Source organism: Gossypium hirsutum, chromosome A12 (genome assembly GCF_007990345.1).
Source record: "Gossypium hirsutum isolate 1008001.06 chromosome A12, Gossypium_hirsutum_v2.1, whole genome shotgun sequence".
Classification (NCBI taxonomy): Eukaryota; Viridiplantae; Streptophyta; class Magnoliopsida; order Malvales; family Malvaceae; genus Gossypium; species Gossypium hirsutum.
Window position 1 is genome coordinate 105,810,646 of NC_053435.1, and position 24,482 is coordinate 105,835,127.

A 24,482-nucleotide genomic window follows, 5' to 3' on the forward strand; every position below is an offset into this window, starting at 1 on the left:
AATTCTCTCCACCGATAGCTGAGGCAAAGACTCCATACGTTCTCACAACGTTTTCAGCCATGGAATTTAGTTCGACTGCGGAATAGTTTGAATGCGAATGGAGTCCTATGTGATTAAAGAAAAATTTCACATCACAAAGAAGTTATAAAAAAAGTCGAAATTTTATTCTTTAATTAACATACTAGTGATTATTTTTGCAAATAAACTGAACAATGGGAAAGAACTGACACATAATGGCAAATTTCTGTCATTTCAATAATTGCAAGCAAACAAAGCTAAAAACATTTTAAATAGCTGATTTCTCAGCGTTTGCCACCATCACCCAGATGAAGTATCGAGTGCGGGCAATATAACATAGTAGATGTAAATCCCATAATTTACTTGGTTCAGGGTATTCGCCTATCAAAACACTTTGTTTCAGGCTGAAATGTCAAATAACTTGGATCCCTTCTTTAGTTTAGGGTTCCATAAATGTAGCGAGGAGTTGAGTTGGGGAAAAATCAGTGAAAAAAAAGGGCAGGCAGAGTGGTTTGGTCTTAAATCTTGTCATGTAGGTTGACCACTAAATCATGGGCATCGTCGAGAAGTTTCCAGACATCCAGATGCCCGGCCATACTATTGCATTCTCTCATTATCTCATCCATGCTGCTATACTTTTCTATGATTAGCTTCCTCCTTTGCAAAACACATGCTGCTATTGCATAAAGCAGGAGATCATCGGTAGGGGGAGCACGAAGTCTCATCCTCCCCCAAGCAGACCTTGCAATGCCGGCACGGATAGCTGCTTGGTCTGCCCACATCACTTCCCAGAGGCAAAGTGTCTGCTCAAAGTTCAATTCCCTCCTGAAAAGTACTATAACCATCCTATACACAAAAAAGCAGTCTTCAGCTTGAAGCTTCTCGAGGTGTCTATATAGATGATTATCCTTACACTTGATAATCTTGGAGACAATGTTTAACTGTCTTCTAATCCCCACCTCATCAAGTCGGAAATTGTGACGAGCTCTTTTCATGAAACCTGCAAAGCACCAGAAGGCCTCAGAGTCATCCTCTACCACTGAGATGATTGGAGAGAGCAGATCACTCATTCCTTGGCAGTAACCTATCTCGGGATCGTAAAGGGCATAAGCCTCGAGAATAGAAACCAGGCGAGCTGCATGAAAAATCCTGCATGGCTCTAAATCATCATAATCTTTCAACCCAACACTCTCAGCTAACCTTCGTGCTTCCATTGTGGATACTGAGGCCTGAGATGGAGAGTAAATGATCCAGTCATCATTTGCCCTCACTGCATCAAGGAGGATAATTCTCCGCCATGTGGCAAAATCTTCATCAGTGGGGGTTGCAGACCTGCCTTCTATCTGGGAGGGAGAGGAACTATCATTATCATCTTTATGAATATCATTTTCCTCGATTATTTCAGAGGAAAGGAGAGGTGTGTTTTCATCTTCTTCAGAAGAGTCAGAATCAGATGATTCTGTCTCACCAGTACAGGCATCTTGACTAATGACTACTCTCTTATCAACCTCTCCCTCCAGAAATGAATCAGAAGATAAAGAGCTTGGATGACTATGATCACAGATGCGGTGATCAGAATCATCAAACACAGGGCTTCCTCCCTCGGTGGAGTGGGACTTCCTACCACTAACCACATCCTCCAAGCCTGGAGAATCAAAAACTTGACTGAAACACTCATTGTCTTCATTGCAGACGTTTCCAGCAGTTCCCTTCAACTTAACACTCTTCTCAGTACGTTTAAGGATTTGGCGGCACCGCTTACGCAATCTTTCATACTCTTTTCTGCATCAGAAATACGTAAACAAACAGACCTTCAATGAAAGAAAAAAGATGGGGAGAAGGGGAAAACAAATATGGTAAAGTAACAAAGCATTGGCAATTAATCTGTGTGTAAAAGAAGCACGAGAAAGAAAATAAATGATACCGTTTCTGGCTTCTCAAGGAATCTCTTTCTTCCTTTGAACTGTTGAAGTCGTATCTGTTAAGCATGCAGATATCACAGTCAGGTGGTGTAACAGGTCATTTATGATCCACTTCTCAAATGCATAAGAAAACATCTCCTCAAAAATTGTGTTTTCCAGATAAATAAGTAATAAAAAAATTATTACAAATGAAGAAAAACTCGAGCAGCAAGGAAAAGAACTTAAAATGGATGCTTGAAGAATATATAATGCAAATGAATACAATAAATACTCCATTTCCCCTAAAATGGATGCTTGAAAAACTCGAGCAGCAAGGAGAAGAACTTAAAATGGATGCTTGAAGAATATATAATGCAAATGAATACAATAAATACTCCATTTCCCCTAAAATGGATGCTTGAAAAACTCGAGCAGCAAGGAAAAGAACTTAAAATGGATGCTTGCAGAATATATAATGCAAATAGCAACTCGCAAGATAAATTTCTTCTAACTCAGGCTTTCCATCCATTAAAGAATCATTGAGACATAAACAGTCAGAAAATCACCAAAATATGGTAAAAAAAATGATACAATGATGTATTAGAAAAAGGAACCAGGCAACCAGACAGTGATTTGAAAGGAGTAAGCTCATAGAGAGGTTATAGAAGTAAGAACTAAATAGTTCAAAGAAAGGGAAGTTTACTTGAATCAGAGTATAAAATGGTACATAAATAAAAGTATAAGAATCTTACATTCCGAGGAGGAATGGCCACACCTCTGCTCTAATACTTGGATCAACACCCTGCATTAAAGGTGCAAAGAATGAATTCTCGAGAAGCAACAAAATATCCACTAAAAAAAGAAAAAAGAAGAAGAAATACAATGTCTAAGAAAATAATATGAAGGTAAAGTCAAATAAGTCTAAAGCAAGTTTAAAACATACTCCACTTCGAATTTTCTTCAGAAACTTGACACCACCATCAATGAGTTTCCCATCAGCAGTGAACAAATTCTTCCATTGTTTAGGTAGAAGGGCATGTTTTCTTCTCCTGTGGGACCAAGGTGATTTTAGGCTACCCCTGCCGCAAAAGAAACAAATTAATGAATCTTCTATCAAGATATAAGTTTGAATTAAGTTGACAAAACAAAAGCATAGTTTTTTTGGGTTTATGCATGGTTCGTGAAAGATACAGTTTATGAGCTTAAATACTTCCAAAATTGCAATGCATCATATGTGGAAACAAAGCTTTTGGAACACTAAACTACTAATGCTAAAAGCTAAGCAGATACATGGAAGAGTCAAGACAAGTATGGGAAAAAAATTAGCTAGTTCTGCAAATAGAAACCCATTGCAAGAGTAATTACGATCACTAAGAGAGACCTTAATGAAGATGGAAACAAAGAAAAACAACTCCAAAGCAACAACTAAAGAATCCAAATTAATAGTAAACATCTATCATGAAGTACTACAAAATCGAGATTTCAATGGCTTTTAATCATGTTTCGGCTAATGAATTAGATTCCGAAAGTGACTACTCCTCCTCCCCAGCAGTTAGAGGAATCACAACACCTTGACTAGTTTGACCAACATAAGTGTTGAAACAGTTGAGGCTTTCAAAAATACTTTGAAACTAAGTTGAAAAACGAACCGAATAATAATCAGATTCAGAACCTTCGGAGAGACGAAGAAACAGATAGACTGGAATCGAACTCTTATTAACAACCTAAGGAACATGATGTTGATGGAATTGATTCGACTACTTTCAGATCGGGGATTCAAGTAAGGAATAAGAATTTTTAATTTATACAAAAATAGAAAATTGGGAATCTAACATATCCAGGCAAAAATAAGCAGAAATCTTTACTTAAAATAAATAGGGGGAAATAAGGAAAGTAGTAGTTTAAGTGGACGAGGAAAAAGGAAACCCACCGATCAGTCGGAATTTGTTGGGAAGAAGATGAGGAAGATGACGATGAAGAGGAAGAAGCAACGACTAATAAAACCGATCGCAAATGAATCCACGACGACGATGAAGAAGATGAAGTATTTGACGACGATGAGGAGGACGATGACGTTGATTGCGATGAAGATGTGTGACTTCGCCGCAAAGCTCGCATTAATGGTTTCTGTTCCGTAAGCATATCGATTTCTATGTGTCTTACTTTACCTAATTAATATCCAAAATCAATCTAAGCTCCATATGCTGCGGTAATGATGGAAGTGATTTTAAATGAGAATGAACCTTCTTTTTTTTTTGTAGAATCTTTTTTTCTTTCTTTTCCTTTTCTTTTTTATCTACAAGAGTAGACGACGATTGCGGCGACGGCGATGCCAGCTACGGCAGTGACGGAGATCGCTATACCGAAGTTGAAACCACCGAATTAGAAGACCAGAAACCGCCGCCACCTGTGCCAGTGCTAGCTCGCCCAAATAAGATCCATTTACCAAAATCAGCAGTAACGCCGTCACCGGATGAGAAAAAGAGCATCAAAACAGCGATGTAAGCTAAAATGACGGGTAAACCCAAGCCCAAATCCCGATTTGACTTTCGGTTTGGCTTCAGTTTCTGCTACTTCGTCTTCTGGTAGGTAACAAAGAAGAGAGCACTAACCATCAACAAACGGAGGATCCGCTTTGGGTTTTCATTATTATTTTGATTTTTTACTTCTTTTTTCCCAATTCAAAGCTTTAAGCTCTCTTTTGATGAAAGGCAGTAACTATAAACTATCTCTCTACCAATTATAATACTTTAACTAATATTTTATTCATCTTCATATAACTAACTATAATATACAATTATATATCTTTATTGGATATTTCCCTTTATTTTTATTAGTGAAAGAGAGTGATGAGAGTGACCGAGTGTCATGGAAAAAAAAGTAAAAACGTCTATAGATGAATTTGTTTTCTTGAAAAAATTATTTAAGAAAAATGCTTCTTTTTTCGATTTATTAGAAAATAAACTTTTTTGGGGGGGAGCTTTTCAATATGAGTAACACGAAATTTTAAATAAAAAATATCTTGAACTAAGGATTACTGTATTAAAATCATTAATGTAATTTATTACTTTGATAAATTTATTTAATATTAAAATTTTTATTTCAATAAATAATTTTACTTTTAACTTTTAAATACTGTTACTATTTTATTAAAACTATTTTATTTAATATGAATATTTTTATATATAAATATTTATTTAAATTTCCGCTAATTTCACTTATCTTTTCTAATCCGACGGTGTTATTATTTACTCTCGTAAATGTAAATTTTAATTATGCGTTGGTTCTTATTTAATTTATATAAGATAAATTTGGTTTGTCTTTCATAATATTTGTAATAAATATAATTTATGTTATATTTACTTCAAATTTTAGTCAGACTTGTCTAACAACAAAAAATGTTTCGCCCAATCATTGAAATTTTCCTAAAAAAATAATTTTATTTTCCAAAAATTAATTTTTCATAAGTTATTTTTAGTGAAATAAACACATATTTAATCACATATCATGTATTAAAATTATGGTCGAAATTTTAAATTGATCTCGAACTTTAGAACTTTGTAACTAATTCTTAAATTATCATTATCATATCAATCATGTTATTCTATCAGCTTAACCTTTAACTTTGATATTAAATGTTTATTAAAAATGGCGTGAATTATATTCAAATACATAAATTAAACTGTAACTAAATGTGGATCTATTACATGAACCGTTTAGATATGACGTATTAATAATAATAATCCTCCTAACATTCCATTGACAATTTTTTTTTCTTTCAATGTCATATCCCTGTTGCAAATACTAATATGTTTACAATTTAGTCCATTATTTTAAATATGCTCCACATTATATCCTAATTAACATGTAATGACTAAATTGATTGTTAGGCTGTCAGATTTTATTAGTACAATTCTAATACTTTTAGGATTTATTATAATATTTCAAAGTTTAAAGATCAATTTAGAAATTATTTAATAATTTAGGGACGTTACACAAAATTAACCAAAGGAACGTCTCCCATTGTGGACGATAGTTGGTTGGGTCTATTAGCTCCGCCCAGTTTTCGGTTTTCCTTAATTTTACGGAAATTCATTTTGTCAGGACAATAAATCTACCTTGATTTGTTTTCTTTGTGTCCTTTAATTTATACTACATCGATTAATATGTTTATAGAGTTCTTAATTTTTATTTATGGATGTTAAAATAATAAATTTAGTCCCTGATATTTATATTTTTTATTAAATTAAATTTTATTTTTTTAAAGTTAAATATGTTCTTCAACCTTTTAAAAAAAATTAAATTTATCTATTAAATTTTTAGAAAAAGTCAAATTTGATCATCTACATTTCAAAAATAGTTGATTTTTTGTTTGCAAAAAAAATATTGACTAAAATGTTAAATTTTTAAACATTAAAGCTTATATGGTAATCTATGTAAACTTCATGCTATTTTTTAAATTTTTTTAATATTCTAATAAATTTAAATTATTTGTTGATGTGGATAAATAATGTTATATTAGCATAAAATGCATGTGGACTACACAGATTGCCATGCCAACATTGTTAAAAAAACAATATATTAGTTAGCATTTCAATTAAAATAAAAATAATTTGACTTTTTTCAATTATTTTAGAATTGGACCAACGGTTAAATTGGTTAGGTCCACTGTTCACTGTTCCAACTGATTTGATAAAAAATAAAAAATTTGATTCAATTAATTCAAAACTTTTGTTTGAAACAATGCTCGATCCAATGTACCTGATTAATTGGTCCAATCAAATTTTAAACAATTTACCTTCTTTTTAAAGATTAATGACCAAGATATATGTTGAGGGCTAAAATTATTGTTATGCAATTATTATTATTTTTTTCCAATTTAGCAGTTATAATAAATAATGAATATTTCATTTTTATGATTATTTTCCAATTTCATAGAAAATCCAAAACTACCGTTCGTGCAAATGAATGTGAAAACACGTAAAAACGCTTCACTTAAAGACATGCGACAAAGCCATGTCTTAAATATATCAGGCATTCACTTGTGTGTTTCAACAAACATTCAAAGTCTCATCAACCTCCACTTTCACCCTTCAAAACACACCAATTAAAAAATATGCAGCAAACGACGGTTAAAATTAAAAACCAAAAAGAACCCCCCCAAAAAGAAAAAGATTTAAAACAATTTGTATTCATATACTTTGCTTGTTGCGGTTGTATTTAGGATTTTTAATGAAATCGAAACGATAAAAATTAAAATAAATTTAAAAGTTAATTCTATTAAATAATCACATTAATTCTTAAATTTTAAAATATTTTAATTACATCTTTAAATTATTGACGTTATATCAATAAAATCTTTCTGTTACTAGGATCGAAATGAAACATTGATCTTAAGTAACATAATTTAAAATAAATACTTTAAAGAAAAACTAATATTGTAAAGATCTTAATTTTAAAGTTTTTGAAACTTTTATAATAACTATCATTCATTCTCTTTTTCTTTCAATTTTACTTCATATTTAAGTTTTTAATTTTAAAAATTATGTGAAAGCATTTTAATTTTCTTTAAAATTTTTATTTTAAATTATCTCACATAAATATCATTTAATAATTAAATTAATAATTTCAACAATAAAAGAACCGAATTGATATAACATCGATAATTTACAATGAAATTAAAAATTTTTAAAATTTAGAGACCAATCTAAAATAAAAACCATAATTCCGAGATGTATGATACAATTAATTCTAAATTTAAAATTACAATGAAATCAACATGTCATTAATATTTTCCATATGTGTTTGATAAGTGAGTATAGATGTGAAAGTGATGTTTACTCTACGTATAACAAATATAACTACAGATTCTATGACAACATTAAGAAGAAATATTTCACTTGGTTTAAAAATTTACGATGTTCTCTTAAGATGATTGAAATAAAAAATCTATAAAATAATATTGATCTCAAATATAATTCCTATTATGACTAAATGTAATTAACTTCTTTTATCTAAAAAACCAGAAATAATGAAGGTAGGTTAAAGACGTGGAGGCAGGGTTAGTGAATAGCATGGGCCATGGGAGACAAAGGCCACATTTATGCCGCGTCACATGCCATTTGCTTCGCCTTCCACTACTATCTAAAACTTATGTCGCATCGTACTCTTTTTCTTTACGTTATTTTATCATCATGATGTTTTTTTTTTCTTACTGTAATATAAAAAAAGACACTCTAATCAAGTTAAATAAGAATTAATAAATATATTATAAAAAAATAAGATAAAAAATAAGTGTTTTTTAATTAGATTTGTAGTCATTGTTTTTCGATTCAACTTGTTTAAAATAAATAATTTATATAATTTTTTTAAATATTGAAGAGATAAAATTCGATTCAATTAATTTATATTAATTTATGAATTCATTAAATTTTTTGTTTTGTTCCGAATCGATATATTAACAAGCGTGAAATTATAGAAAAAGTATTAAATTTTATTTTTTTTAATCCCATTTAATAGTTTATGTGATATTCTTGGAGTTTTTTTTTTCTCCAAGAAAGCAACTTCTAATGTTTAAATTTCGGTATTTGCATTTTATTTTCCTATTCTGTTGTAGCAAATTTTTTTTATACTCAAAGTATTGTTTTTTTTTGTTTTTTTAAATCTGCACGAGTCCCTTCTATTTCCTAACATTTAACTTTTATTATAAACTAAAAAAAAGTAAACAAGAGACTGATTAGGTTTTAGTTTAATTGTCACTGTTGTTATTGCAACAGTTTTGAACATGTGACTTTAACGAGGATTAAGTATGCAATATGGAATAAGGGGTTGTGAATATTTTAGTTACTCTATTAAAATATATTGCTACAATGATAAATTTAGTCTTCAATATTTATATATATTTTTATCAATTTAGTTATATTTTTTTAATTAAATCTTGCCCTCAACCTTTTAAAAAAGTTAAATTTGATTATGAACTTTTTAAAAAAGGCTGAATTATCATTTTTAATGAGAATATTGATTAAAATGTTAAAATTATAAACATGGTAACCCGCATTGCAATCCATACATAATTTACGTTAATTTTTTGAGTGTTTTATAATTTTTAAATTATTTTTTGATGTGACATATAAGAAAATTAATGTTTTGTTAACATGAAATACATGTAAACTGATGTGGAGGTTAACATGCTAACATTGTTGAAAAAATAATATTTTAATCAATATTTCTATTAAAAAATGATTTAACTCTTTTTAAAAGATTAATAGTAAAATTCAAATAAAAGTAATAAAATTTAAATTCAAAAAAAATAAAAATTGAATGATAAATTTATGAATTCCATATAAAAAATTGATCAAACTACATGGATTAGCAGTGCATTTTGAGAATAATATTAATTCCTCAGAGTTCTCAAAGTTGGGATGACGAGGAATAGGGCATTATTTCCCGTAAAAGGAGCGGATGCCATGATCAGGCAAAGGGTCCATCGATAAGATGTGGGCTAGGCCTTCAATGGAATCACGATGCTTTTGGTAAGCGATATTAGATCCAGTGATCACTTAACCAACGAAAATCATGGAACTCTGTCACTTGTTCATTTGACACTCCAAACCCTCTGGACCCCAAAAGATAATCCTAAAATAATCTAGCCTTAAAAAAGCAATTATACATTTTCCAACAACCCATTTATTTTTTGTATTGACTGATTTTCAAACTCTTTTAGAAACAAGTCCATAAAGTCTCTAATTCAAATCGTAGTAATTTTATCCTTGTAAGTTTTCATAGATGAGTTTTGATTCAACAATGTATAATGCACATGATTTGTGTTCTCTTACTCTATCTTCATGCACACAGAAATTTCAATAGAATAGAGACATCACTAAGCTTATTGATAAATTTATTGACTAAATCAACAACACTTTGCAAACTTTCATAAGTAAAAATCCTTCAACAATTAGATCTAATAACACAGTGTTAATAACAAAAATTTTTAATATTTTTAAGTTCTCAATTCTAAAATAAAATTAAAAAATACATTAGTAATTTTATGGTAAAATTTATTGTTTTTAAAATTAATTTTTCCTAAACAAATTGCTATTTAATTAACTAATCAAGCAAACCCGATTAACAAATTAAAAAAAGAAAACGCCATTACAAAGGAATAAAAGTCCGTAGTTTATGTTGAATCAAGCGTAAAATTAATATAAATTTCGGTTAAAAATTTGAACAACACTCCATTTTCAGTTAAACTCTATTATCAAATCAATTTGATTAATTTTAAATTTATATGGTTAAATTTTACTATTAATTTTATATTATACATAAATTATAGATTTAATCCATGTTTTTCGATCGTATCATTCTTAGTCTTTATGTTTTTTGAAATTAGAATTTCGGTCTTGATACAACCGACAACCCATTAAATCAATTAATCGAATTTTTTAATAATATGAGGAAATAATATAGTTTTGACATGTTTTAAAAATAAATAACTTAATAAATTTAATAACTATATTTTGTGGTTTTTAAATTTTTAAAATTTGAAAGGTACAAAGATTGAAAATAATCAAACTAAAATATAAGTACTAAATCTATAACTTTCACATAGTATAAGTACTAATAGAAGAATTTAACCCTCCATTTTATCTTCATTTTTTTTAAAGGAGGTAAATTTATTGTGAGAAAACATGTGAAGGGCAATGGAGTTAGCACTCGGTTTTGGAGTCAAGTCGAAAGGGGGAAAAGCAAAGGGTGTAAGTATTGTGGTTTTGAGTGGGCGACGTTGTGGTGATAATTCATATATGCCCACTTACCATTCCCCAGGTAATATTTTCTTGCTGCTTTGCAATCAGAACAGTTTTGGAAAATTGGGTTTTCTTATAATTGTTTTAAGAAAAAGGAGCTGCTATTGATTTGATTATTACAATGGCACTGGCATATATTCAGTTTTGTTGAGTGGAACATGTTGGGGGGCAGCTATTTTGAATGCTGTTGGTTGATCACTTGGTGCAAATATTCCCATTTGATATCTTGGTCAGGTGAGATTGCAACAGAGATGTCCACATCTGTTCATCTTTGTTTCAAGCTGGACTTTCCTGACCCATTTGTTTGGGTTGGGCTCTTGTACTTCACCATTTTAGTTGTCTATATATTTGTTTTCAAGAAGGGTTCGGACCTGTCGGGCTTAAAGTGGTTTTAATGTATGGTGTATTTGATTAGGTAAGTCTAAAATCATTTAGAATATGGATTTGTTCCTAATGTAAACGTGTGGCCTAAGATTTTGTCTTTGTTAATAAGGTTAAAAGATTCTATAGGAAAAGTGGAGAAGGCGAAATTTGATTTGACTTGGGCCATTCTGTCAAAATCATGTTCAACTTGATGTTTAGAATGAACTTGGATGGGTTTCCAATCTAATGTTCAATCTAAACCAGAAAAACTAATGTGTATGAATGCAAATGAAAGAGTGTAACATCGTCAAAATTGTTGGTATAAGAACCATGACTACAACCAGGCGTTAAAGCTGGGATTATAGATTCCACAACCATTTTAGAAGCAAATTGACTGAACCATGATGTGTGTTTGGTTTGGGTCATATGGGATAATGGAGAATCTTTGGGGTCCCCCAAGATATTAAGCTAATTTATAAAAATAAAAATAAAAAGCCTTAAAAGAACGCAATGGATAAAGATGGACGATGGATGATGGAAGATGGAAGATTGGCAGTGCTTACTGATCATATTCATGCGCCTGATGTCAGTGCCACGTCCTTCCTCCTGCATAATCCAAATTTAGTAACACGTAATAATTAAATGATTAATATGTACTATTTTAATTTTCTTTTTAAAAGGAAAATTAAATTCGAATATATACGAAAAAAGAAGCATAGTAATTTTTTTGGTCTTTTAATTTTATCAAATCACTTTAAAAAATAGATAAAAAAAATATTAATTTTAACTAATATAATATATATATATATGGATTATGACGAGAACAACACGAAAAAAGAAGCAACACACGTGATTGTAATGTATAATCGGTTTATTTGCTTTGTTTTCTAAATACGCATGTACCAACCACGTGGCCTTAGCTTTCACCGTATTAACTTTTGCTTTCATTCTTGAAACTTCCGAGTCATTTTCACTTAATAGTAATCTACCACCAATCGCTGTAAAGAGATATTGGAGAAATAACAGGATGAAAGAGAACAAAGTCAAATGGTCAAAGCTTTTTTCTTTTCTTATATTTTTATTATTTCATTTTGGGTAAACTTGCTTTTCTTTTTTGAATTTGGTTACTTATAGTTAAATTTATATATTTTCTTTTAACACTATTAGGCTGGCAATAATACGATATTCATGATCAATAACACGACTAGTTTCAAAATATTATTAATACAAGAAGGATAGGCATTGGTCCAAACTCCAAACCATCATGAGCTACGAGACTAAGTCTGCCTAATCCGTGAGCAGCCTTGTCTTGGACTGAATTGCAGTGCACAACTGAAAAACATGTATCTTCAACGTACATAATACTACATAGGGGGTCGTCACATAAGACAATGAGCAATTGGCGCTTGTCTTCTTCGTGGACATGGTTGGTTTCTAAACACCAAAGTGGTGGGTCTTAGCTTTGCTGCATCCATTTCCTTATTGTTTGGAATTATGTATTTGTTTGGTTTCTTTTCTCCCAAATTCTTCCACATCAACAGACCCACTTTTGTTTCTTGTTCTTTATATAATCTCAATCCACCACTCTTTACTGCAGTTCCCTCATGTTTGGAGGTCACAATCAATACTAATACCTTTTTATACTTTGGGGTTAAAAAAACACCCTTGTATTCCTCATTTCTTTAATATATCATCTTTAGGTTAAAGCCTTCTTTCTCATAGTATATTATATCTGCCCAAATGTCCAAATATACAAAAACAGGTAGATTAGGAAAATATTATATAATAATATCTGTCCATTACCAATAGCTAAAATTAGTATACTTCAAAAGCTATCTAAAACATGACATATATTATTTAACTATATACATGCACCATTTAATAATAATGATAAGGAGGAGGAGGAAAAGGACAAAGGCATGAGATGTTGGAGTGTTGGGTGATAGGATAAGATTTGAGTTATGAGCAAAGTTTAAGTGCTCACGGCTTTTTAGTTATCCATATTGTGGCCGACGTGGCGGAAAAAACATTTGATTTCATGGATCCACTTGAGTTTGATGTGTCTACATTTTGACGAGGAAGAGGATGCCAGGTCATGCCCACATCAAGACAAAACCAGAACCATAAATGAAAGGAAAACAAAATCATATTGGCTTTATACAATACAAGTTGGAAATGGATATTCGATTGAGAATTTCAATTTTAATTATTTTTTAACAAACTTAATAACTGATTTAATTATTTATTCATACTTAATATATTTTAACTTTTTTTCTTTATTAATGTATTTTAATTTTGAACTTTAGAATTTTAAAATTTACATTTATTTTTAAATATTAATGTATTACATTTTTTATAGGGGAAAAGAATTTAATCACAAATTTCTCGAAATGAATTGGATTAATTTAGCTTTTAAATCTTATAGATTATTCGGGTTTATATTTTTTTAAAGGTATTTCTCATCCGTTTTATCGTCTATGTTCAGGGTACATATTTGCTCCTCTACAAAATGCAATATTCAAGGTTTAAATTTGTGTCTCCCATTAAAAATGTAATGTGTCTTACCATTATACTTAAAACATGTTGGTTCATCTAAGTTTAATTTAACACATTTTTTATTTTGAATCAAATAATTTTATATTCAAGTTATTTGTATTTTTAAATGTAATAAATTATTTTACTAAGTTAAATAAATTATTTAATTGATTTAAATTTATTATAAAATTAATAATTATAAAAAATAAGTTTGGAAAATAAGATTTAATAACTTATTCTGCATTTAGATTAATTAATCTATAATATACCGAAGTCTTTCGAACAAACGAAAATAATTATTATGATTCAATTTTTATTTAAAATATCATTATAAATATTTTTATCGTTGTCGGAACCATTTTTAATTTGAAAAACGGGAGTCGACTTAAAACCAAAAATAGAGTCACCACCGATCTTTTTCGAGGTGTGATCGGGATCACCTTGAGATTGATCATTTTAATAAAACATTTTAATTTATTAAAACAATGATTTTGGGTCTACGAAATTCGAGAAAAAGGGTTTGGGAGTCGGTTACGCACGAGGAAGGGTTAGCACCCTCGTAACGCCCAAAATTGGTACCTAATTGATTAATTAATTTCCTTACGTCTAAAATAAATAAAAAAAATTTGAAATGCAATTTCTTTTAAAACATTTGAATAAATCAAATTGAACATTAAAATTCTCTTGTTTTGAAGGAATATAATATCACATCCAGTACGTTAGGACATGATTCTTTAGACCTTTGAAACCACGATCAATTCTTGATTTCCAAAAGCTCATACATTTGAAAATTACAAAAGGATATTCAATTATTTGGTCCAACGAAAAATCGAAACCCAACACGTTAGGGCACGATTTCTCGGATTTCCAAACATAGAACATTGCGTTTATTTTTTAGAAATTCTTATCTCGAGATACAAAATGTTATATCCAGTGAGTTAGGACACAACACCTCGAATTCCTGAGAATAACCTTTTATTTGAAACTTATGGGTTTTGATTGAAAAATGGGTTCTCGGTTACTTAAATCCAACGAGAAAAATTGGAACCCAGTAAGTTAGGACACAATATTCTCAAAGGTGCCAAAAGTATTGCCTTATTTTGAAAACTTTTGAATAAAATGATTTTAAAACTTAAACAATATTAAAACACGACCTTTTAATCGAATAAAGTACGATGGAATAATAATGTATAACGCAAAGTAATAATTCATAAACAAAATGTTATAATAATGAATCACAAATAACAAATAAATACAAAATAAGAAAATCTAAAATAAAATACAAAACAATTCTAAGCAAATGATACAGAAAAAGAATTTAAAATAGATGTTATAAAAGCGATCTAAAGTATATAAAATAATTTTTAAAAAAAATTAGTATCTATTCAAGATAAACTAATATATAAAACTCTTTAAAAATAATATATAAACAATTCAAAATATATAATGTGTAAAAAAAAAGTTTGAAATACATAATATATGAAAATATTAAAATAAATAATGTATAAAAATTTGAAATTAGCGTTATATAAAAAGTTAAAATAGATAATAACAAAAAAATGTAAAATAAATAAATAAATAAATAAATAGAATGTTAATAACAAAAGTAAAAACATATATAAGAAAAATAATAATGAAAATAATATTAATATATAAATAGAAATAAAAATATAATAAATAGAAATATAATAATAGTAGAAATATAAATAGATAAATAAAAATTAAATAAATAATAATATTATTAGAATAAAAAAATAAATATAAATAGAAACATAATAATAATAGCAATAATATATTAAATTAGTTAATTTGATAATAAAATAGCGAAAATAAAAAAAAGATTAAATCGAACCTTAAAGCAAAATTTTGGAGCAAATAAAAAATAAATAAAATGAAATGGACCAATTTGAACATGCAAATAACAAGGAGGGACCAAAAGGGAAATAATCCTCACCCTCCAAAACGCACAGCTTCAAGGAGGACCAAAATGCAGTCAAAAAAAATTTTAGGGTAAAAAAAAATGAAAACTTAATTGCAAAACAATAAAAAAACGAAAAGGCTAAAAATAATTGGACGAATTTAGAAAAAAACTAATAAATTAAAATGAAATGGACAAAATTCCCACATAATTGAAACAGAAAAGAAAATAATTCAATTCCAATAGAAATAGGAAAAGAGTGAATAATCTAATTCCAAATTGAAGTAGGAATACCAAAGTCCTCAAAGTCTCCCCCTTTCAAAAATCAAAATACCCCTATTTATATGCATGGGATTTACTAAAAATAGTCTAAATAATTTAATAATAAAATAAAATAAAATAAAAACAAAAAAATCATATCTTCCTATTTTTAGCCTTTTATTAAGTCAACAAATTTTGAACTCATAAGCTTTCTCCATCTTTTTGATTTAGCCATAATTTAATAATTGTCTTTCAATTTGGCCCTTTTTAGCTCGTTTTTGACCGATTGCATCTTTTGACTTTATTTATTCGATTATTATTTTTTGGAGCCCAGGCCAAAATTAGCCTATTACAATCGTTAATAACATTTATTTAATTAAAATATTAATTTTTAATAACATTTACCTATTCTAATTTTTTGAATCAGCATAAATTAATGAGTTTTCATCTATCTTTGATAATCAATGAAAATCAAAATTATTTGATCCTCTTCATCATCATCATCTACTACTATAATAATAATAATTATTATTATTATTATTATTGGAGATTCAAGGAAAAGGAATCAACCTTTGATTTATAATAAAAAAATCAATATTTAATCTTATTTTTTTATTTTTTTATATATGTTTAACATTTATCTAATGAGCAAAAACCAATGATATGTTTGAATTAAACAAATATTTAATTTAAGTTTAGCTTAAACCTATTTATTCAAGTTATTTTCGATTTATATTATGTCGGGTTGAACTATTTTAGATTTTAATTAATTTTAAATTGAATTAATTTCGAGTTTAAATCAATTTAAGTTTAAGTTACAGTATAAATATAAATTTACTCAACATGATTTTTATTTTGAAAAACAAAACTAGAATCATCTCTACTTCAAATAAAAATATATTCAAATCATATATAGGACGTTAATTATTTACATTGGGCCTCGATTTTTAAGTGTTGCTCACATAAAAGTCAAACATTTTTTAAAATGTTTAAATAAAACTCAATGTAATGACCCGAATTTTACAATTATCAAAAAAGTGCATTTTCGGGTCTTTGTTTCTGAAAAATAGATTCGTAAATATTTATTAAAAATATTTACGAAGTTAAGTGAGTGATTAATTTAAAGTTTAATGAAGTGAATTAACTTAAATTAAGGATAATTAGATAAAAAGGATTAAATTGAATGAAGAGTGAAAGTTTAATTATAGAATAAAAAAAGTAAAGCAAATAAGCCAAAAAGGGATGACAAATGTATGGTTAAAATAAGTTAAATGTGTACAAATATAAATGGTACACATGTATTATACATGTGTATTTACTTATTATATAAGTAAAATAATAATAATTAAAGTTTATTATATTAATATTATTTTATATTAAATAAATAAATAAATAAAAGTTGTGACAAGTGTGAGGTGATAAATGAATACATGTGTATTAATAAATATACACATGTATAAATAATAAATATTATAATAGTTTAATTAAAAAAAAACAAAGAAATAAATAAATAAAAGAAATGAAAAAGAGAAACAAAGAAAACGAAATAGAGAAGAACAGGGGAGAAAGAAAGGGAAGAAAGGGAGAAAAGGGAAAATCAAGGTTTTGAAGCTTGAACTTTAATAGGTAAGTCAATTTAGCCTTTTTTACATCGTTTTGATGTTTTAAAAGTTTTAGAACAAAGTTTTGATGAAATTACGTTGATATTTTGAAAGTTATTAGATTTCTAGGTAATGTTCATGTTGAGTAAAATGATGAAATAAGGGTTAAATTGATAGAAATTCAAGTTAGAAATGAAATAAGGATTGAATTGTAAACTAATTCATAAATTTTATGTTGTAGGGACTAAATTGATGAAATTTCGAAATTAGGAAATATGTTGGAAAATCAATAGTTGAGTATGAGTTTGAACAAAATTTGAATAGAAACGAAGTATGAATTAAGATAGAAAAAGTAAGTGAATTTAGTTAAGATTAAATTGAGATTAAAGTAGAAATTGAATAGAAATTGTATTAATTAGATATAAATTAGTAGTGAATTAATGAATATGAATTGTTTTAATTCCCGTAGCTAATGTTGTCTTGGGAAATCTCGGCTAAGCAAGGAAAAATGACAAAGACAATGGGAGTTAGCTCGAGAAAATATGGTTTGTATTTCTATAAACCGAATTTAATAATTATTTGTTGAATTTATTATTTATATGAATGGTAAGTATTATTATTATTATTATGGTATTAAATTGAATAAAAATTCATAAATTATTAGTGATTATTGATATTGAATAGAATATGTGAATATTGAATGAAGAATTGAAAAATGTATATTGTATTGAAATTGAATTACATGTGAATTGATATGGAAAGGTATTGAAATGAAGAGTAAGTAAATTAAGAATGGAAAGTGGAAATTGAAAATTGACTGGATACCCTATTAATAATGTCGGGTTAGTCGGATATAGTTAGCATGCCATAGGATCAGAGGAGTTAGGGATATTCCGACTGTGTTAGGGATATTCCGACTGTGTGTCGATGAGACATTATATGTGTCGACTATTGTGACTGTTCCGGATTCGTTCTGAAGAGGTACTCTATACCTGACTGTTACTGTTTCGAATTTGTTCGGATGAGGTACTTTGTGTACCGTTACTGTTACTGTTACCGATACGGTGTATTCCGGCTTCGGCCGATGAAACACCGTGAAATATCCCAGGTGTGTGGGTTGGATTTAAGTCCGTGTATTCGTCGGGTCCGAGTCATGTTAATAGGGATAATCAAGGATATCAAAGAATGAATGTTATTAATTTATTATTCATTAACTGTTATGCCTATAAAGGCTGCTTGATTATATAACAAATGAAGATCACTGTATAGTAATGAAAGTATATTGAAGATCGATTAATAAGGTTTTAAAGCTAAATAATGAAGAGTAAATGGTTGAAGTATTAAGATTCTAAAGTAATGCTTAAAGTTTAAGAATACATGAATGTTGACTGCTAATGAAAGGTATAAATGGACAATAAAGGTAGACCGAATCAAATGGTAAGGTTTATATGTTATGAAATTAAGTTATATGACTAAAGTATAGAGACTATGAAGTTAAAGCTTAAAGCTCGAATGTATATATGAATGACGGGTATTATTATTTAGTGATTTACAAGTTTATTATGATTAATATATGACTTAATTAAATGTTAAATTTCTTACACTATTCAGTACTTCTGTTTATAGAAATACCACTGAGTTTATACTCAGCATACGGTTTGTTTCCGTGCGCAGGTTAGGTTAAAGAAAGATCGTCGAATCAGCATCCTAAGCCGATCCCGGACTCAACAAGGTAAAATATGTTAATTGTTGATAATGGCATGTACCTAGGCTATTAAGTTAATAGAGTAAAAATGTTCAAGAATGGTTTAAAGATATTAGGTCTTAAAATGAAATATACATGCTTGAAAGTTAATATAAGTAAGTTGTTTAAGATTGTAAACAAAATTTTAAGTTAATCTAGACTGTGGTACCATTGAGAGAACATTGGTTGAATGTTTTATTGTCAAGTTGGGTTAGCATTAAATATGTTTAATTGAGTTTTAATCATGTTGAGAGTCGGTAAAAAAAATGTTATCTTAAAGCTTACGTTTTTACAAGGTTAGTAACTTGCAAAACGAAGCTCATCATAAGTCCACACGGCCAGGTCACACGGGCGTGTCATCAGATCATGTAAGACACATGGCTCACGCACGGGTGTGCGCTTTGGCCGTGCAAAATTAACAGATTCTAAAGAAAAACAACACGGTGTTTCCACACGGACGTGTAAGAAGGGTACACGGGCGTGTCTCCTAGGTCACACGGGCGTGTGACACTATTCACAAAAGGAAAATTTTAAGTTTTCATGAAAATTTTTATAAGCTTCCGGTCGAACCCCGGTTGGATTCAAATGTTTATAGTAATCAATATAGGCCCATTTAAGATACAAAATGACATAATTTTAATTTATGTATCATAATTATCCCCGTCTAATGTATAAAAGTATTGTAAAGACTGGTAATGCTCCGTAATCCTGTTCCGGCGACGGGACAAGGTTAAGGGGGTATTACACTCAACCTATTCGAAATTGTTCAAATAAAGGCTTCTCAAGTTTTAAATTATGTATCCATTATTTTCGTTGACTAGTTAAGAAGTTCAAATAAAGCGCATGAATGTTACTAGTTAAGAAGTTTACTTTTCGTTGACTCCCAAAAATTCAATAAAAAAGTTCAAGAACAAAAGGTCTTAGATGTACATTATATTGGCATTTTGGGCTCAATGCACGAATCCACCCTCTCAACTTGGTTCTTATTAGTTCATTGGAGTACAATGGCTTATAAAAAATGGGTCTCAGGGTCTTTCTTTCAGGAACTTGGATTTGATTCTTTTGAAATATCTTAAGTGTTGTTTCATAAGTTGAGAAATTAAGTATTGAAAATTTAACTATTGAAATTTAAGTTATAAAATTGTTTGACATATTACTTAAATTAATTATGGAATACAATTAGATTGTTTGATAAATATAAAATTTAAATTATAAAAAATAAATTTCACATTTATCCTTAATTTCTAAACATTTCACCTTATTCTAAACAAAAATAAAAAAATTAAACCTAAAATTTTTATAGAATAATATAATATTAAAATAAATAAAATAAAATAGAATTAATTAAAAATATTCTCGTAGTTCTTATTTACTTATTAATTTCCATAATTTTTTATAAAAAAACTCTATTATATTATTTTTATTTTGGATTATTAAACATGTGGAAAAAATAAATCATTAAAACTATTTTTTTAATCTCTACAAAATCAATGTAAATAAATGAATGATATTATCAGTGTAAATTATAAATGTTAAATGCACATATTTGGAGTTAATTGGCCTACACGTTAACAATTTGGGGGTAAAAGACGGTCAAACACAAGTTAGGTTACAATTCTTGGGTTAAACTAAAAAAATGCAAGATTATGCCTTTGAGACATGCTTTCCTTGTTTCGTGATTTTGACTTTAAAATTTAAAACCATATTTATACATTTTTAGCTTATTCATTTCATAAATTCTTTAAATAATATATATATTTATATGTGTATATATGTTACAAAGTTTTATCTAAAATACGAAATTTTTAGCAATGTTTACATTTATCCTTTTTGGCTTATTTGTGTTATAATTTCTTTAAATTATATATATTAAAAGATTTTAGCTAAAAAAAATAGCTATAATCACCTTATACAATTTTTATATTTGGTATTAAACTAAATTGTGACATGTTTATACCCTTTTTGGCTTATAAATTTTAAAAAATAATATATATATTACCTTACAAGAATTTATTTGAAAAAGGAAAGTTTTAGTCATGTTCACATTTAATTTAGGTAACGCTTCATACTTTGTTTTGCAAAATTAATTAAATTGTAACAAACCCACCTTATTTGTTCAATTCCCTGCTTTATATATACCTTCAAATCCCCTCCCCATCTCCTGGCAAGCCCCTTTTTAATTCCATCATTAGTTCTCCAGTAACCAACAAAGGTCCCCCACATAAAAAACAAAAAAAAAAAAAAGAGGAAGAAGAAGAAGAAGAAGAAGAGGAGATTTAACTATGGCAGAAACCCAGAGCCGTGGCCTTGTTTTCGCCGGGAAGAAGAGAGGAACAGGAACCGATGACTTTGACGGGGATGATATTTTCGTGGCTAAGAAATCAATGTTGCCCACAATGGCATCGGAAAGCGACCCTGCCGCTGCATTAGCCAACGCTCGCCATGAATTCGGTGAACATGGTGGTGTTAACATGTCCATTGAAGCCTCCGCCACCTTCACCGTCATGGAACCTGAGACCATGCGCCGTATGTTCGCCGGTGAACTCGGTCCTGATCGTGATTTCTTCATCTATAGCCGTCATTTTAACCCCACCGTCTTAAATCTTGGCCGTCTCATGGCAGCCCTGGAAGGAACCGAAGCTGCTTATTGCACCGCTAGCGGTAATTAAAATTTTGTCACATAAAAAAATGTAATTTTTTTGTGGTTAATAATTAATTTGATTTCGTGATGACAGGTATGTCTGCAATATCATCCGTGCTGTTGCAACTCTGCAGCAGCGGCGGACACGTAGTGGCATCGAGGACCTTATACGGCGGCACCCATGCACTCTTAACACATTTCTTTCCCAGAGCCTGTAATATCACGACCACGTTTGTGGACATCGGCGATCTCGAAGCTGTGAAAAATGCCATCGTCGAAGGAAAGACCAAAGTGTTATACTTCGAGTCGATGTCGAATCCCACGCTCACCGTAGCCAACATTCCGGCACTAAGCAGAATCGGGCACGAGAAAGGAACGACGGTGGTCGTGGACAACACGTTCGCCCCCATGGTTCTTTCTCCGGCTCGGCTGGGTGCTGATGTGGTTCTCCATAGTATCTCTAAGTTCATAAGCGGTGGGGCCGATGTTATAGCAGGTTCGTTTGTCGTATGTTTCTCTTATCCGTACACGTGTCGGACACAAATCTCCGTTGTTTTGTTTAGGGAGTCGTGTCGTCAATCACGTGGGATCCTGTGATTGATTCAGTAATAAGGCCAATTCAATTCAAAGCCAAATTTTAGCCTCGTCAAAACCAGTCTTGGCGAAATATATTATGCCAAACAGGTCAAATTTATTATTAGATTTAATTTATAAATTAATTTAGTGGCTATTTCATTTAAAATACATGCAATTATTTATGTTACATGATAAGTGGAAGAGATTTGTTTGGAAGAAAAAAAAATCCATAATGGGGTTAATTATTTGAAGAAATTAAGGGAATAATAGTGGCGGATTTTAGACTAATTTTTGGGACACTATTAAAATTTTAGGAGTTTAAAGAGATTTTTTTTAATAAAAAATTAGAGATCTAATTAAAATTTTTAAATTTTTTGTGAGATTAATTTGAATTTACAAATATTTCAAAAGAGCTTATTAAAATTTTCAGAAAAAAATAAAAAAAAAGGTTTAATGATATTTTTAAAAAATTTAAAGAAAAATTTTCTCAAAATTTTGCCCCCCAAAGCCCTTGGCACCATTACAATCCGTACTCAAAATTAGAAAACTGGATTACTAATTATTTTTCTCTCGTGTAAATATGGAAAAGTGTGGTTTTCAGGCAAGCTTTTATGGGTGATATGATCATGAATTTCGTCAACATGCATGTGAGTGAGGTGTGCGTTTCAATCTTCCTTTTCTTGTCGTTATCATGGATAAGCTTTCATGTGATGTTTTTTGTCTTTTTTTTCTTCTGATAAATTGTTTTGTTATTTTAAAGACCTTTTATTTGACATTTTTAGTTGAAAAGTACACAAGTATTTTGTTCTTCTAATTGTTATCTTTAGTTTAGTTTATTAATTAATTACTACAAGATGTATTTGCTGTAAAATTCAGGTGCTGTTTGTGGCCCTGCAAGCCTGGTGAACTCAATGATGGATCTTCATCAAGGTGCGTTGATGCTTCTAGGCCCAACCATGAACGCCAAAGTTGCCTTCGAACTCTCCGAGAGGATTCCTCACTTGGGCCTGAGAATGAAGGAGCATTGCCGAAGAGCCATGGAATATGCCATTAGAATGAAGAAATTGGGGCTCAAGGTCATATACCCAGGCCTCGAGGATCACCCCCAGCATGAGCTATTGAAGTCCATGGCCAACAAGGAATATGGGTATGGTGGGCTTCTTTGTGTTGACATGGAAACCGAAGAAAGAGCCAATAGGCTGATGCACCACTTGCAAAACTATACTCAGTTTGGGTTCATGGCGGTTAGCTTGGGTTACTACGAGACTCTCATGTCTTGTTCCGGAAGTAGCACCAGCAGTGAAATGAATGCCGAAGAGAAGGAACTTGCCGGCATTTCACCGGGGCTGGTGAGGATGTCCATCGGATATATCGGAACACTAGAGCAGAAGTGGAGCCAATTAGAAAAGGCACTGTCTAGGATGCAAGATGGCACCTTGTTGATTAAAAACTAATGTTTGCCTTGGGTGTATAGAGTCTTGTTTATGTTGTTTCAGTTGAACTGGAGCGTTTGCATAAATATAACGCTTTTTTCTTTTAAGATCTTTATCCTTTAACGTTGGACAAACATAAAATAAATTATTTAACTCAAGATTTATACACACACAATAGTTATGGCCCTTACAATGTTTTAGCTTTGGGCTTGAAACAAAAAGAAATTAAGCTAATCGAATGCTTCATACAAACATAGCAGGGTCCAGATTTTAATATGATGAAGTAGCACATTGTATGCTTGAAATGACAGAGTAAAACAGAGTTCATTTCTTCCAAATGTTATTTCTAGTATCCCATATAATTTTGATTCAACTATTTGTTACATTAAAATTCAAATGCCAACAATTCAATTTTATAAAAAAAAATCATTTTAGTTATTTATTAATTTTTTTAACTTTTAAATTTATATTTTTTATCAACCCACCTTAAAATTAATGAAAAAATTAATTGTTTTTAACTTTATTGACGTTACATAAGTGTGGATGGCACATCCACACTTAATTAATTTATTACAATTTAAAAATTCAAAAAAATTATAAAAGCTATTTAAAAAATAAAAATTCTAAAAATTATTTTGTTAATATTTTAATTAAATGCTGACATGTTATCTATTTGTCAATCCACAT

The 24,482-nt window shown here is 29.6% G+C and overlaps 2 protein-coding genes across 2 annotated transcripts; one reads left to right on the top strand and one right to left on the bottom strand.

Moving 5' to 3' along the window:
• Positions 1 to 224: 224 nt before the first annotated feature.
• LOC107947160 (rab GTPase-activating protein 22) lies at positions 225 to 4,688 on the bottom strand. The gene is made up of 5 exons (XM_016881729.2): positions 3,850 to 4,688; positions 2,863 to 2,998; positions 2,672 to 2,721; positions 1,943 to 1,996; positions 225 to 1,800 (listed from the first exon to the last, which is right to left on the bottom strand). Exons 1-5 carry the CDS (start codon positions 4,059 to 4,061, stop codon positions 537 to 539), a joined length of 1,716 nt encoding a protein of 571 aa, XP_016737218.2. The 5' UTR covers positions 4,062 to 4,688; the 3' UTR covers positions 225 to 536.
• A 16,480-nt stretch (positions 4,689 to 21,168) lies between these two features.
• On the top strand, positions 21,169 to 23,902 carry LOC121211163 (methionine gamma-lyase). Its single transcript, XM_041083605.1, has 3 exons — positions 21,169 to 21,806; positions 21,881 to 22,282; positions 23,239 to 23,902. Exons 1-3 carry the CDS (start codon positions 21,428 to 21,430, stop codon positions 23,814 to 23,816), a joined length of 1,359 nt encoding a protein of 452 aa, XP_040939539.1. The 5' UTR covers positions 21,169 to 21,427; the 3' UTR covers positions 23,817 to 23,902.
• The last annotated feature ends 580 nt before the right edge of the window (positions 23,903 to 24,482 follow it).

Bases quoted from the DNA above. Each gene is read 5' to 3' on its own strand.
- LOC121211163 (XM_041083605.1), top strand. From the start codon at position 21,428: ATGGCAGAAACCCAGAGCCGTGGCCTTGTTTTCGCCGGGAAGAAGAGA. The intron at 21,807-21,880 runs GTAATTAAAATT...TCGTGATGACAG, and splicing joins TGCTTATTGCACCGCTAGCG to GTATGTCTGCAATATCATCC. The intron at 22,283-23,238 runs GTTCGTTTGTCG...TGTAAAATTCAG, and splicing joins TGGGGCCGATGTTATAGCAG to GTGCTGTTTGTGGCCCTGCA.
- LOC107947160 (XM_016881729.2), bottom strand. From the start codon at position 4,061: ATGCTTACGGAACAGAAACCATTAATGCGAGCTTTGCGGCGAAGTCAC. The intron at 2,999-3,849 runs GTGGGTTTCCTT...CTTTTGCGGCAG, and splicing joins CAACAAATTCCGACTGATCG to GGGTAGCCTAAAATCACCTT. The intron at 2,722-2,862 runs GTATGTTTTAAA...CCTTTAATGCAG, and splicing joins TGAAGAAAATTCGAAGTGGA to GGTGTTGATCCAAGTATTAG.